This window comes from Cygnus atratus, chromosome 1, assembly GCF_013377495.2.
Source record: "Cygnus atratus isolate AKBS03 ecotype Queensland, Australia chromosome 1, CAtr_DNAZoo_HiC_assembly, whole genome shotgun sequence".
NCBI lineage: Eukaryota > Metazoa > Chordata > Aves > Anseriformes > Anatidae > Cygnus > Cygnus atratus.
In genome coordinates this window covers 115,785,823-115,801,681 of record NC_066362.1, presented here as the reverse complement: position 1 = coordinate 115,801,681, position 15,859 = coordinate 115,785,823, and the positions used below count along the sequence as shown (strand labels likewise).

The 15,859-nt window shown below is 46.4% G+C and overlaps 1 protein-coding gene across 2 annotated transcripts in view; it reads left to right on the top strand.

Annotated features, from left to right (window-relative positions):
- LOC118247571 (cystathionine beta-synthase-like protein) overlaps positions 1-5,967 on the top strand; it is a 29,962-nt gene extending 23,995 nt beyond the window's left edge. Inside the window, exon 17 of one of the 2 annotated variants that reach the window (XM_035545646.2) lies at positions 1,350-5,967. In XM_035545646.2, the coding sequence (XP_035401539.1) occupies positions 1,350-1,459 (110 nt within the window). In that variant the 3' untranslated portion in view covers positions 1,460-5,967. Of the gene's footprint in view, positions 95-1,349 lie in introns of those variants that run through there. The other variant, XM_050709716.1, reaches the window with a different exon arrangement.
- Positions 5,968-15,859: the final 9,892 nt, after the last annotated feature.

Here is a 15,859-nt window from a genome sequence, read left to right as displayed (position 1 = left end):
GAAGGACATGGACGTGCTCGAGCGAGTCCAGAGAAGGGCGACCAAGCTGGTGAGGGGTCTGGAGAACAAGTCTTACGAGGAGCGGCTGAGGGAGCTGGGCTTGTTCAGCCTGGAGAAGAGGAGGCTCAGGGGCGACCTTATCGCTCTCTACAGGTACCTTAAAGGAAGCTGTAGTGAGGTGGGGGTTGGTCTGTTCTCCCACGTGCCTGGTGACAGGACGAGGGGGAATGGGCGAAAGTTGCGACAGGGGAGGTTTAGGTTGGATATTAGGAAGAACTTCTTTACCGAAAGGGTTATTAAGCATTGGAACGGGCTGCCCAGGGAGGTGGTGGAGTCACCATCCCTGGAGGTCTTTAAGAGACGTTTAGATGTAGAGCTTAGTGATATGGTTTAGTGGAGTACTTAGTGTTAGGTCGGAGGTTGGACTCGATGATCTTGAGGTCTCTTCCAACCTAGAAATCTGTGTCTTTTTTTTTTTTTTTTTTTTTTTTTTTTTACTCAGAACTCTACTCTTCTTCATCCTTCTCAAAACCCTTTATGCTGCTTCCTTTTTGAACTGGAAATGACTTTAAAAAAAAAATCTTCAGAAGTTGAGTATATCACTGCTACATCTGAATAATTTTGTTTCATTGAAAAAAAAATAATAAAAAGAGTAAACGAAAAGTTCAGGACAATCCAGCTAGCTGAACAAATTGAGCATAAGTAGGTGAAGCATCTCAATACAGCCAGACTGAAGGGACGAGGTACTCTACACCATAGATAAAGGGCCACAGGGTCTTCCAGATCATTTGATTTCCAGATCAAAGCTTTATGGTCACAATGAAAAATCCCCTGAACCTGTGCTCCCAATGCAACAATGCTCAGATGGTGGATAAAGATTTTAGATATGAATGGGAAGATGCTGCACTGTGATTTTATGCTAACTCTGTATTTGACAGGGGTGTAGGAGGACAGTAGTGTTGCATCTCCTACTCCAGTGATGGTTGGTTCAAATGGGATATTATCAATTCACAGCCATTTCAAGTAAAGTGGCAGAAACTAACACATGAGGAAAATATGCTCTAAAACAAAGGGTTTGGTTTGAATTTTCATGTTGAAATTAACTATGATGGACCCTTATTTTTCCTTCTATACTGCTTCAGTTTCTACAGGCCTTTTATTAGGGGGCCTTTCTGAACTGAACGTCCTTGCCATTCCCCGTGTGACTGTCAGTCAAGATGACATTGCTGCTCCCCTCAACGTACAGGGGACATCACTTGGGCACCTGGCTTTGCAAACAACGCCATTAAAGCCAAGTGGGATGGTGTGTCTGTGTGCCTCCTAAATCCCCTCTTTATGTTTCCATGTAGATCACACCGATGGCTCCTCCAGTAAGCGACAAATGGTGTTTGGCATTGTTACAGCCATCGACCTGCTCAACTTTGTAACCGCGAGAGAACGGGAAAGAAAGTCCAACTAAAGTCAAGGAGCAGCTCGGAGCCTCTTCAACAATGTTTTGCAATCTCCAACAAAAAAAAAAATCAGGTTTATTTCTTTGGTCGAATGCTCTGTCCGTAAGGTGTGTGTTTTTTAAATTCTGGAAATAAGCAATGAGCTATCCTGGTGTCAGCTATACAGCCAGTGCATTTTAGCGTATTGCACAGCTTCTGGGAATTTGTTTACTAATCAGGTTACACGATATTTCTTGAGACAATTTATTTTTATACCTATATATATGTATGTAAAAATGTTGCCTAAATTAACTGGTGTGTTCCTTACCTGTTGTCTCCAAGTATGGCTTTTCAAAAACATTTTCAGATGCATTAAACATGTTGAAATAGAGTTACTAAAGCAGAGGTCCAGGAGAGCTCTGGAAAGCTTTTTTTTTTTTTTTTTTTTTTTCATTTTTCCCTTCTTCTCTGTGCAGGGGTGTTAAGTTAGACAATACAGTGTAGAGACAAAACGGTATTAGGGTGTGGAGAGTGTTTCCCTTTCGGTGAGATCAGTGTAAAATAGGGGGCAAGCGTGAGAGCTAGAGTTGATGTTCAGTTCAACCAGCTCCTCTGAGACAAAACTGGAGGCCTGACAATGAACTGACAGAGACAAAATAGTGACTTTCTTCTACACAGCACAACAGCTTTCACTGCAAAGATAGACCTTTTTTTTTTTTTTTCCAACTGCACGTTGATAAGCATGGGTGGAAAGGTTAGAAAGTAAGATTGGGCTTCTTGCCTGAAGAATGCTGTTCCAACTAGTACCTTTTCCTCACCTCCCACCCTCCTCTTTAACTATGTTTGTGCCTGTTTTTTTTGTTTTGTTTTGTTTTGTTTTAAAAAGCCAAAGATAATCTGTCAGGAGCTGTGAACAATTTTTTTTTTTGAAGTCCTGTTCAAGTACTCCCAAGCTGGAGCACCTTCATGTAATGTGCAGTAGGTGAATACAGCTACAACTTTTTACCCCTTCCATAATTCTCTGGATTTTTTCAGTAGAGATTGACTCGTGAAGCCATGGCAAAGTTTGTTGGCAGTAGCAGCTCAGCCACAGAGTGCTCGGCTCAGTCTTCCAACTGCTGTTAGTGGTAATGATGGGTGGAATCACTCTATGGTTAAAGGAGAAGAGTAGCTATTCTTTGTCTTAATTAAGATTGCTCTAATCATCGTATTCTGACCGGCCTTTTGCCAAGAATACAGATTATGATCAGCAAGAGTGACATTCTTCTTAGCTTATCTCTTTCCACTGCAGTAAGAAGATACTATAGCTGGCTGGGGCTAGTGGTGGTAAGATAGAAAGTGTTTTTAAAAAAAAAAAAAAAGCAATGAATCAGATAAGAGAAAACAAAGGTGTTATTTAAAAACAAAACAAAAAAATCACACTTACTACATTCCACCTGCTGTATTATTGATTTCTTTCTACTCCGCTGGCCTCCCTTTGGCAATGGAATTTGCTTTACATGTTGGAACTGTGTGCTCAGAGAGGTGTCCTCTGTCTCCTGTCAGAGAGCCCTGTCCCACATCACTGCTGAGCAAAAACATAAATCCGACCTTTTGTGGTTCCGTGTTGGGTGATTCAGGCCTTGAGGAGAGCAGAAAAACGAAGGGAAACAAGAGCTCAAAGACAAAGAGGCGACACCAGTGGTGTTGTCTGCCTGCCAAGAGTGTGACAGGCTGTTTGGCCTTCTAGCTGCTGCTTTTTTTTTTTGTGAATGTTAACAAGTTTTGTAATAAAGTCTCAGATTGATTTCTGTTAACTCTTTAAAGCTGTGTCGATGGATGCTAAGTTTATTCTGTACTTATTCAGTTTACTTTCTTAAACATTGGCTGTCCCTTCTGATTAGGGCAGGTAATGACGTAACACGACCTACAGTCTCTCTTAAAAAAGCACTTGCAAGTAAGTGATGTGAGTGGTGGAGACTTGCAGACTAAACAAAGGGTTGGGAATTGGAGGTCGCGTGTTGCTGTCCGGTGAGGGGAGAAAGGAAGCAGCAGAGTCACCAAGGGCATCTCGTGTCTGTGGCTTGGATGGAAGCAGATGACCCTTGCAATTTTAATTCCAGCACCTACAGGTTGATGCTTTATCCCTCATGAGTAAATACTACAGGCTGCTGCTGAATGTGAGGAAGAACAAATAACAGTTTAGATCCACCTTCCGAGACTTTGTCAGGGTCTGGATTAATATTCTCAAATTCTCATTGTGGAAGCTATACAGCAAGAGTCAACAATGTGACTCGCTGGGGAGAGGAGGCACCTTCCAAAAATGATTCATCTTTAACACCAGTTGTAGGAAAGGGGTGAATTACACCAGGAGATACTTACCTTACGCTATGGTTTAACCATTAAATTCATATGCTACTTTGGGATTTAAGACGACTTTTCTTAGGGCTCTGGAATAAACTGCCATAACATTTAAAATATATATATAGATGTGCCACCTCAATAATAGTTGGTTCTAGAGGATGGTTGAATTTTTTATATTTTCCTTTAGCCTCATGCTTTGTGGTAATTTCTTTCTCACTGTAGTAGCAACCCCAGCTTCGGTGCTCTGCCTGGGGAAAGCTGAACTGGTGTGAGTACCAGTTAGGTGTGTGTTAAAGATACTTCTTTCAAATCTGGATTAGCTTTTCCAGGCTGAACAGCTCTGCCGTAGACTCTGTCAGTGACAGCCGTAAGAAGTCATCTTTCAAACTGTATTTTTGAGCTTACTCCCCAAGGGGTAATAAATAAATTAGCACAGTTAAGGGCATGGCTCTTGCTTTTAGCAGTTCTTGAATCATCTGCTGCTTAGCATAGACAGTGTGTAAATGGTCAGTTGTATCCCTGTAGGTATTACTATTTCAGCCAAACTTCTGAACTCCTTTCCCAATTATTTTAAATACTGTTGTCAGGTATATTTTCATACATATTGTGCCTTTACTAGATGCTGCTAACTGAAGTGTTTGCTACAATTGTTAGCTGTCACTGCTGCTAAATTTTGCCATTACTGTTGCTCTTAAAAGTTGGCTTTGCGTTTTATCTGATTTTTTTCCACCCATTTTTCCATCTGATGTTGGCTGTGGGGAGGGGGACACTTCTTTCTTTTTTTCCTTTGCTTTTTGTCCCTATCAAAACTCCATGTCCCAGCCTAACTGAATTGCAAGAAATATGAGAAGGGTAGAAGGAGATTACTAAAATTCTTTTCAGAAGAGCAGTTCAAGAAGTAAGATTACTAAGTCAGGGTTGAGGAAGCAGAAGATTAATGGGTAGCTTCACCTTTGACACAGAAAAGTGTGACAATTTTAGCTTGCTATTTAGTTTACTTTCATAAATTGATCTCTGCTGTGTCATGAAAAGCAGATAGTATTGCTGCCTAAGAAAGAAGGGTTGGTTGGAGCCGGCAGGGAAGCAGGGATGTGACACTAGAGCAATCCAAGTGAGTAACCTGAAGTAATCCAGCTGCGCTGCACTGCACTGCTCTGCATGTGTACTTTGCTAGGAGCAGGAGCTGTTTCCCATTCTAAACTGGCCCAAGAAGATGGTGGTCACCAGCTGCTCTTATTGAGAGCAGCAACCCTGTTTGATCAGGGGAACTGGGGAAAGAGCTGGAGTCACTGAATGACTAAAAAACTTTCCAGAGCTCTTGCCTGTAGTAGGAATGATGACAGCAAGGGGAAGGGGGCTGTGATGCAAAAGTTCACGAGTGTAATCCTTTTCTGCATACTTGGAAGTGTTCTGTCACGTTGATCCTAGCGAGGAGTTGTAGGGCTGTATTAATGCTTGGCTCATCTGTTTCAAATACTGTGAGGACCAAGAAGGACGTCTGTTTGCTTGTTTGGTCTTTAACCCAAAGTACAAGTCCAAAGCTTGAACAGAACTTTTTTTTTAAATTATTTTTTCCTGAAGTGGGTGCCTGCATCTTCTGTTTACCTGTACTGGTTAAGCAAATGCTGACCATAAGCCTGAAAACTATTTTGCACATGGTTATTTATATAAACAATTTATGCTGTGTTTGTGTGTCACTGTAAGAGAATATCAGTCCTCCTGCTTTAATGTTGGCTCTGTGAAAATCCTGTTGTTTCCTCACCTGAAGTCAATTATCCAGTAAAAACTGTATATTTTGCAAGAAGTTATCAGGCAACAACGTAAGGATCACTTTGAAGTTGTAATGACCAATATTACTTCCCACTTTTTCCACAAGCTATGGCTGACTCCAGAACACTGTATAGCTGAGGTTCCTCTAAGCAGACAGACTAGTCTCCTCTGCCAACCAAGCTCATCAATAAATGGTTTCTGGAAACGCTGGTGTGGATTTCACACAGCATGCTCACTGTTAGGAGCTGCCTAGCATTGCCGCCATCGTACAGCAGCCTGTCTTACTGCGTGGTGTCAACACACTACAGTGACAAAGGGAAGTCTTTTTATGCTTTTAGGAGCTGGGAGAAATCAATACTATGTGCTGTATTTATTGCACAAACGTTCACAATACAATATAAAGAATTCAATAAAAGCTGATTGCAGAATGACTCTGAGTTTATTTTTAATGGCAGCTCAAGCTGAAGCTATATTAGACTGTAGACTGGAAGAAGTTTCTGTCGGCTGCAGATGATCTCCCACTTCATGTATGGACTGCAGCACTGCAGCTCTCTTCTTCTGTCCCCAGGGAGCTGCAGGTATGGCAGGACTCTCAGTGAGCCAGGCCATGGGCTGCTTCTCAGGGCTGGCTCTATTACAATCCTGGTTTTTCTGTATCATACAAGAAAGGTGAAGAGGTAGATCTGAAATGCCACTGCTGAAGTTTCTACAGGAACAGCTGCCTGTGCGGTCAGTTGGACTGATATCTGTGAATGAATACAAAGGGTATGGGCTCGCCTGCATCTGTGAGAAGGCAACACGAAGGGAATTGAAGTGAGGTTAGAAAGTTAATAGGCGCATGAACGCGAGTGACACGCAGGAGTTGCTCTGTGGCAGGAAACGGTGGGGCTGACTAGGCCGTTTCAGAGCTGTGTCTGCATGCTGTTGCTCAGCTCCACTCCCTCTTGGAAACTGCTCAAGTTAAAGCAGGGTGAAGGCACACTATAGCTGTCAGGCAAGCAAGTACACCTCTCAGGCCTTGGTTTGCAGTCCCCATTGCCTTGTGGGGCCAGTCCCTGCTCAGCCCCTTACAAATAGCTTCAGGGCCCAGCCAGCCTGTCTTGCTAGCACCTTATTCCATCACCTACAGGGGCAGGGGTGGAGAGGGGCAGGGAGGACCTCCTCGGCCTGCCTCAGGTGCTGGGGCAGTGCAGGATGAAGTCCACGCTAGCTCATGGGTTTTCCTATGGAGGCACTGTTAATCTGCCTCCTCCCATGCAGAGAGTACTTTATGTGTGGCTTTATCTTCCTGCTCCTGATCCAGCAGCATGGGGTGACTGACCCAGCAGGCGACTGATGCAGGAAACTTTCCTTACACATCCCTTTCGTATGATTAGTCGAAATGCTGTCCTTGTCCGCACCAATTGCGGATCGTTGCCTTACCTTCACCTTTCAGCAGTCTACAGAGGAGCACAGCGGGTTGTGATATCGCAGTCTGATATGCAAAGGGCCAACGTTACTCCCAGGCTCACCTTTGCGAGACACGGTGCGCCGTTCCAGCAGAAAGGCCAAAGGCTAACGGGGCACGGAGAGCAGCCAGCAGCTCGCGGGATCAAGTTCCACCTCGGGAGTAGGCTAAAGGCATTCCTGCCCCGCTCTGTGCTGTGGCTCCAGCCACAGCCCCCAGCAGGGAGCTGAGCCAGGTGAAAAATTCAAGGTGGTCAGGTGTTTTAGGCAGTGTGGTTTTGGAGAGAAACAGCCAGGGCTAGGCAAAAGGGAACTGTGCACACCCGGGTTTTGAACTCATCTCCTGATGGCTGAGGCGCTGCTTAATGGCACTGCCAGCAGCGAACCGTCCCCAGCTGCTGAGATGCCCCTCCTCACGGATTACAGATGCAGGGAAAATTACTGGGTACAATCTGCTGTTCTGGCTCTGGAGATAACCGGAGGACTTCAGTCCGGAAAGCTACCTTATGAAAGCAATAAATTACCTTTGGGAAAAAAAAAAAATATGTGTTGCTGATGGGGGTGCCACTACCTTTTGCCAGTGCAAGGTAAAACCAGATCCACCTGAGCTTTGATCATGAAATATTCCTTAGAGCACTCTGTATTTATAATGATTTACCAGAAGCGTGCCGTTGGAGAGGGAGGTGGCTGTAAAAGGGCCGTGGGAGGATTTCCAGGCTTTTTTTTTCCTGGCCTTCCCCAGAGAAACAAAGTGATAACGAAACGGAGCCAGGCTGGTTAGCGCTGGGGCAGCGTTTCTGCTGGGAGCAGGAGGTGGGCTTCTCTTGGGGTGAATCGGGGAGCTGCCCTGGCCCTGTGGGGTTGGTTATTAGCTCAGCCGGCTGATGCTGCCGGGCCGGTGAAGCTGTAGGTGCGAGAAAGCCAGGCTCTCAGTGTCCCCTGGTGCTGCTGTCCCCAGCTGTTTGCCCCAGGTTGTCCCCTCCGAGGCCAGGGAGGTAATGGAGGACATGGAAGGGAAGATGGTGAAGGGAAGATGGTGCCAAGGCCTTGTTCCTGGCCATGTAGAAGGAGCAGGACAGGGTCAGGATGGCCATGAAGAAAATTTGGGAGGGGAGGATCTTGGCACAAAGGAGCAAACCCCTGCGAGTGCGCAAGGAGCCTGGCCTGCAGGAGGGTGCTGCCGCCTTGCAGCCACCCGGCCCGGTGACCTGGGGATGCTGTGCCTCGACGCAGAGCCCAGAGAGCCCAGTTCCTCCTGACAGGAAGGTCGTGGGCAGGCTTTCTCTGCTTCATCTGCTTCCAAGGGAAGGGCAAGAGGACATGGAGGCACAGGTCCTGGTGCCGCCCGCAGCTGTGCCATGCAAGCTGTGCCCTGTCCCCAGGGAGCATGGGCAGCACAGGGCAAGGGGCCTTGCTTCAAGGCATGAAATTGTGCTAGCTGTGTTAGCAGCAAGGTTAGCATGAAGGAGGCTCCAGCTGTGACTTGGGAAAAGCTTTTAGCCTGAAGCACCCTCTGGTCAAGTTTTCATAACAGGATCCAAAACAACACAGAGAATTCAAGTTCACAGAGGCCTTTATTTTACAGCCCCTGGATAAGTGACTCCAGAGCCAGGGCTCTCGGTGCAAGGTGGCTGAGTCACATTTCAGGGATAACCTGGGATTCAGCTGTCTTTGTGCCAGGCCTGAGTACCTCCCCAGAGCCTGTGGGCTGGCTGCCGGGCTCGGGGCCAGCTCAGACTGTGGCTCCTGCAAAGCAGGGTTGGGAGGGGATGTGGGAGGAGAGCCATGTGTCATGGCCAGGTCTGACCACCACGCTGCTCAGGGCCTAACACCGTGGTACTCAACTCACTCGGTGGTGGAGCTGAAGGGGAAGAGGTAAGGGAGGGGAAGAGGTAAGAGAGAGAAGTCTGCAGGACCTGAGCAGTGGTATGGCCATGAGGAGAGCAGCCGACTCACCTGCTGTGACCTGTGCACCCATGTTATCCTGAAGAACAATCCATGTATTTAGGAGCAAAGCTAAGTGCTGTGTATGCTGGAGGGTGCACTGCTCTTTCAGTAACTAGCAATACTTCGCAGCTTCTTTCAGCAAACAGATGCGCGTTCTTCTTTCACACCTGCCAACTCTCAGGTTTTGGAAAGCAGCCTCCACTTTTAGTGGCAACCAGCTGGATCTGTACCCCCAAACAAACAGGGCAAATGGCCCTGTGTGTGCGTACTGTGTCTCTGTAGTCCATGCATGGTGTAACATGTGACAGACACTTCATATCCATGGGGAAAATGAAGCAAAGGCAATATGCCTGTTCGTAGCAAGACCGATGCCTTTTGGACAACACATCAGTATTTGAGAATGCTCTGATCAGGCCCCGTGGGCAAGCACAGTGGTCTGGCCTGCAAAAGGTGGGAAACCCACTGTGTTTAGAGTTGCTTGTGCCCGTGATTTCCCCCAGTCTCCTCGTAAGAAATGCTAACTGCATGGCTCCTTCCCTCACCTGTTTCTGGAGCATAGCTCTCCCTATGGCCACCAGCAGCAGGAGGACCAGCAAAGGGCACGCATTAGATGCATTAAAAACCTGTGTGCATTGTAGAAGCACATACCGAACTCACGGAGTAGGTGGGTGGGAATGGCTTCTTCAGCACAGTAACACACATGTAACTTTTCTAAGCCCTTTCTGGCCGCAACTGGCTCGTGCTAGTGCACCTCACAGCCAGTGTCCCACTCCACGATGAAGATACCTTATAAGTTATAGGGAGGATTTTTTTTTTTATTCCCCCCACAAAATCTGTATTTTGGACAGATGGCATGTGCCATGTTTCAGCTGGAATTGCTTTGTGCTAAAATAGGGTTTCTACACCAAGTGTGTTAACAGGTAAGCAATACATTTAACACTAAATAACATCTTCCTTTTTTTTTTTTTTTCAGTTTACCTACATAAGTCAATACCAGTTATTGTGAGCAGTATTCCACCTCACAGTCCCATTCAGCTAGACCAGTGGTGGTTTTGACCCCATGTTCTCACAGCAGGATGGCTTACTCTGACTACCAAAGGAAAGCCAAGAGTGGAGGAAAGGCTCCTCTGCCAGAAATAACTGCTGGGCCTTCCCAAAACACTGCTAACCCTTCTTCTCCTGACATTATATCAAACGCCACCATGGAGCTTTAGCTGCTGTGAAAAAGCCATTTTGCTTATTATATTACTTGGGAGGGAAAAACATATGGGGAAAAACATGGATTTCTTCCTGCTTAGTATAGCAGAATGAGGACAGCTTTTAAAATAGATCATCTCCTCTAGGAGAAAATCCACAGGGGGGAAGGCTCTGGGACCACAAAAGCTCTCTGCTCCCAAACACCCAAAAATAAAACCTGAGTGCGATGTCCCTTCCACCCCTGCTGAGGTGAGTGCCATGAAACTACCTCTGCAAAGAGCCTTGAGGACGGTCCTTTGAAAACAGAGACCCCCCTCCTCTGTACCCAGACAGTGGGATCCTGCAGGGCAAAAGCTGCAATGTGACCATTCAGATGAAACACAGGGCAGTGCAAGCTGATGTAGCACAAACAGCTTCAGGTTTGTGATGCACTCTTGCGTTTTTTTCAAGTTGATAATGCTTAAACACAAACACCACAGAACGGCGAGGTAAGATTAAATAACCATGAGCCACCTTTTTATTGTGTGTGCACTCTGTCAAGTTCCTGGCCTGTCTGTGTAGTGTGGAAGCACGACAGGGACGTCAGTGCAGACCCCAGCCAGCCTTCTGTACACAAGTTCCTCCTCTGTTCTTAACTCAGGTGCAGACAAAGCATTAAAAACATGTCAAAACACCTGCCATCCTCAATTTCCCTGGGGCAAAACGGGCTGGGTGCATGCCTGCTCTACCAGCCATGTGCCTGGAGTTTGCTGAAGAGCCAATGCCCTACCTAGACGTGGAGGCTGGAGATAGGTGACTTTCTGAAAACCAGAGTCAGTCCAAGCGATAGTTCTGGGGATGGTGGTGGTGAAGTTGAGAGTTCTCATCAGATTTAACTAATAGCTTTTAACATTAAAAAAAATAAAATAAAAAAATAAGGAGGGGATGGTGTGTGTCTGTGTGATTTTTCAAAACCCCCAAACTTGCCATTTAGACCTTTTCTGAAGAAAATGTTTAATTGAAAAAGAAATCTCCAAGCAAAATATTTTATTTCAATTAGCTTCTCCTCCTCCAAACACCTATCCAAATCTCTGCTTCAATTTAGTCTGGAAAGATCTCCATTTGTTTCAGTTTGGTCACTAAAGAGAAGAACTTTATTTTTTAATGTGGCTTCACTTCAAGCATATACTTCTTCAGGAGGTAGCCAGGGAGAGGTGGCTGGGTTATTCTGTAACCGCAGTGCCCAGAAAACACAGCTCTTACCAGGGTTAGGGTTATTTGCAGCTTCTTTATGAGATATCTGCATGATCTGCGTCACATCAGATAGCCCACAAGATTTTTCTACAATGGATTACCTCTGGCAATGTTTTCCAGAGATTTCATTTATTGCAAAAAGACCAAAGGTAATGTCATTCTTGTGCTAATGCCTACAATAGTCATCTCTTTGAAAGGTTTGATTCCAGAATAAACGTTCCAATAAATATTGTTCTTGCTCGCCTGTCTGAATAGCAGAGAGGCTTCCTTCACAACCATGTTGAGGGGGAGCAGGGCCCAGCGGTGGGCAGGAGAGAGGAGAGGAGGGATCTGAATTCCTGTGGGCTCTCCCTTTTCCAGGAAATCTGCACCCAAATAACGTCATGATTGCTCCACACAGTGTTTGAGAATCACCATAGAGTGGAAGACATTTGCTGCTCTCAGCTGACTTAAGAGTAAAGCAGTTGGGTGAGAAGCTGGAGCTAGGGTGAGAAAGAGAGGTCTAGGTCCGGAGGCTATATGGAGACTAACCCCAGGTTCCTGGAGGACGCGAGGAGTCTATATCAGAGAGCACCTAACGTGGATTGTCATTTCTGTCATTGCTTATGCCTGATTCAGCAAAGCACATACTGGTATAGACTAGAGCTGAACAGTTTGAGGCACGAAATGAGATTGCAGAAACCACATTCTGAAACGATCACAAAATTGCTGGGGGATGGGCTGAGAGCACTTCTGAAGATAAGTATAAATTAAAATACAATAAATTGCTTATCTGTTTAATGTCCCAATCATTTACGCTCAGAGAGCAATCAGATGCTGGGTATAATTAGTTGCGGGGCAGGACCCAATCAGCATCATCTCCACAGAGCGCTCTACTGCCGCTCATTGGCGTTTGCTATCACAGGGCACATATAAACTCACAGCTGAAGCACAGCGAAAGCACTCAGCCAATACACTGAAGGCGGTGAGTATGGCTTATCTACTACTGAATGTGCTTCTTTTATAATAGCAAAGTACATGGGAGCCATGCCTACTAACCAGGTAATGTTGTTATCACAGGAAGGCTTGAGAAGAGGATTCTGGTAGCATCTGCTTTTCAGCCTGTTCAGAGGTTGACTGATCCAGGGAATGTCTGTGCAAGATCTGAATAAGTCTAAAAGCCAGGGAGGGCCTGGCTTTATGCTACATGGTCAGTCAGGCAGGGGACCAGGTTGTCTGGGGAGCCTGTGCAGTCTCCATCCCTGGAGGTCTGCAGGCCCAAAGAGGACAAAGTGCTGAGTCTGTGCCCAGCGCTGACCCAGCTTTGAGCAGGGCTGGGGACCTCCCAAGGTGCCTCTGTGATTCTGTTGAACTGATGCTGCATTTGTCTCGCTCAGAGAGAGCAATACCATTTCTTTAACATAAAGCAAGAAAACTGCATTTTGCTTTGAATGGAGTAAGTTTCCATGAACTCTCTCTCTGCTCAGTTATTTTCCCTTAGCCTGCTTTGAAGTGTCTCATTCTTCCTATTGAAGTTATCAGCGCAGTCTGATAACCTAATAATCACAATCTCTTATCTGTGAAGTACTCCATAAATATTAGCTTGTGCTCTTCGTCATATAATTTCCGTAAGTGGCAGCAGCTGCAGAGCTGCATGTAACCATGCCTTGCCTCTTGGACTGCCTCCCAGTTCCACTGGATATTTCCATTATCTTTTCCCCATTCTGTCTTGTCTCAGGCTTCTCTAATTGGAAGTCCTGCACTCTGAAGAGACTTACGGGGCCATTACAAGATACCTACAACAGGTCAGACGTATTTGACAGCTGATCAAATAATAGCTGAAGCTTCAGGCAGGGGTTAGAAGGACTGTTGGGACATAGGTAAGAATTCTGGTAATCAGGAGAGGACATACCTTTGCTTTGTGATGTAAGGTGACCTGAAACTGCAGTGGAAGCAGTGTGGGGAGACGTTTGCGTTAGACATTGCTCTTTTCAGCAACCCCCAGCTGCAGTCAGACTTTCCACAGTGATCCCATCCCCCTTCCTGCCTGTGCTTCTCACCAAGCAAGCATGGTAGCAGGATGAGGCCGCTGAATCTATCAGCAGAGGAGTGGCTCACTGGTGTTGTGTCAAGGCCTCAGAAAGATACAGGGAAGGTCAGGCTCTGCTGATCTCTTGGTACGGTTTCAGGTTGTCTGCAATCTTGTATAGACTTTCTGGGTGTTCCTGTGCTCAGGCTTCAATTTTTAAGTTTTGCTTCAGAACCGCAGTGGCTTTAAATGTATCTTATCTTAAATACAAATCCAGACCCTGGGCGTGGCTGTGCAGAGATTTTAGAATGATTCAAGGTTGGTAGGGTATCTGTTGAGTCCTACAGCACTGCACAGGGAATTAACCAGACTTTGAGAAGATAAATGAAAAATCCTCCATCAGTAAGGAATGTAGACACTGACATAGTCAAGGGGCAGGTCTTGCTTCTTTGTTCTCTGGACATCTAGAAACTATGTCTGAATCTACTCCAGGTGACTGAATAAAAGAAAAATCCTGTTCTTTCTGTTTTCATGTATCGGATGGCAAGGAAACTGGACATAATGAGTAGAATGTGATCTTATTTTAAAAAGTGGAAAACCAATAATGCCATTCCTTCCATGCAGTAGTCTTGCACTTGCCGTCTCACTATGGCATGCCATCCCTGATACTCTATTCGAGGGCAGGCTTGGCTGCTCTTGGTAGGGGTGACCCTGGGACTTACAGCACTTCTTGATGGTGGCAAGGTGTTTGGAGGTTACAGGGCCCAAGCTGGGGTCTAAGGGGATGTGGCAGACCACCTGGGGAGGTTGCTCACTTTCACCTGGGTCTCAGCAGGTTGCTGTCCACACAGCCAAATGGGTAGTGGTGGCTCCCCACATGCTCAGCTGAAACACAAAGTCTCTGGGACCACCAACCTAAACTGGATGTGCAAACCTGGATTATTCCCCTGCATGGAGGGGGTCAGTGATACCAGGTCCTCTCCAGTGATCACTACAGCTCCATGTCACCCACAAAGCTGCACTGAGGTGTCCCATGGAGAAAGATGGGGGCGTAAGCAGTGGGCATGCAGAGCTAGGACATGCCAGCTGCTGGCTGAGGCTTTGCACCAGTGCCATGTCCAGGAGACCTCCCAGCTCCAGAAAATGGATGCAGGAGTCACTGACAGTGCTTAGTGATGGCCACCAGCTCTTCCCATAAACACATCACCCTAAAATCTCCTGGCCTTGGCCTGATGAGAGGAGGGCACAACCGGGCCCTGCCTCAGGGCCTGTTGGAGGGGAGAGGGGCTTGCATGGTGCCCAGCAGCCACTGCCCAGCCTCCCGGGGGTCAGCACCCACCAGGGCACGGAGATCAGCACCCACAAAGAGGGGAAGGATCCAAAAAACAGACCTTGTGCTGTTTTGTAGCACCTAAAAGTTTCAGCCTCTCCCGTGTTTCGATCCTACCACAAGATGAAGATGGGCATACTCGGGCCTCAGTTAATAATAATAATAATAATAATAATATCTTATTTCCAACATTTTAGTTGGTAAACAGTGACCTCAGTTGTGAAAACATGCCAACTCCCCCTGATAAATTGCAGTTTATCTCTTCTTTACCCATAAGTGACTTTTGCTCCTTCCCAGTTAATGCATTAGGTAAATAAGGATTTGCTTGGGGAGACATTCTCAAGGCTGACACAAATCCTGGCTTGCAAGGAAATTAACTTTTTTTTTTTCTTCTTTCCCCTTTAATCCCTCCCAAGAAGCAACAGGTTTGGTGGTGGTTGGGTACAACATGGAGAGGCAAAGTTTGCAGGGACTGTTTTTATCAGACCCGCTGCAGGGTCCAAGCCATTTTGACCTGACTGCCCTGTGCACCTGGGGCCTTGCTGCCTTGTGGGGCTGGAGCAGGTGCCAGCTGTCTGCCTGAGGAATAGAAATGGCTTCAGGGTGCTAGGTCCTTCCAGGGGCCTTTTCTTCTGAGAAAAGAAGATAAATGAGCTCAGGATGAGCTCTTTGTACCCAAATTTTCTCCATGTGTCTATATCCAGTGCATTGCAACTGGCTGACTTGGTTCCACACGAGGTGGCACAATGTCTGCCTGCCCCACCAGGAGGTGACAGGCCTGCTTTGGGCCTTGGGTCATATCTGACTGACCATGTGGACTCTCAAGTGCTCCAAAGTGCTCATTGTCTGAGGCACAGGGGCACACCTAGGGTATGAAGCTGGGCCCTCACTACTGCCAGGCCCCATAGTTTGTTTTTACTGTCAGTGTCACCATGCCTGGTGCTGTTTTTCATGCTGGGGTGGCTTGGCCAGGTAACACCACACATTTATTAACCTCTATCTTCAGGGAAGTTCTAGCACCTTTGGTTGAAATGTTATATTTCTGTGTTTCAGGGACACCCCAACAAAAAGTGAACCCCAGCCCCATCCTCCTGGCTGGTGGAGAAGCAGCTGGGAAAGCACAGTTCTGACCTCAAATAATCCCGCTGGGATACT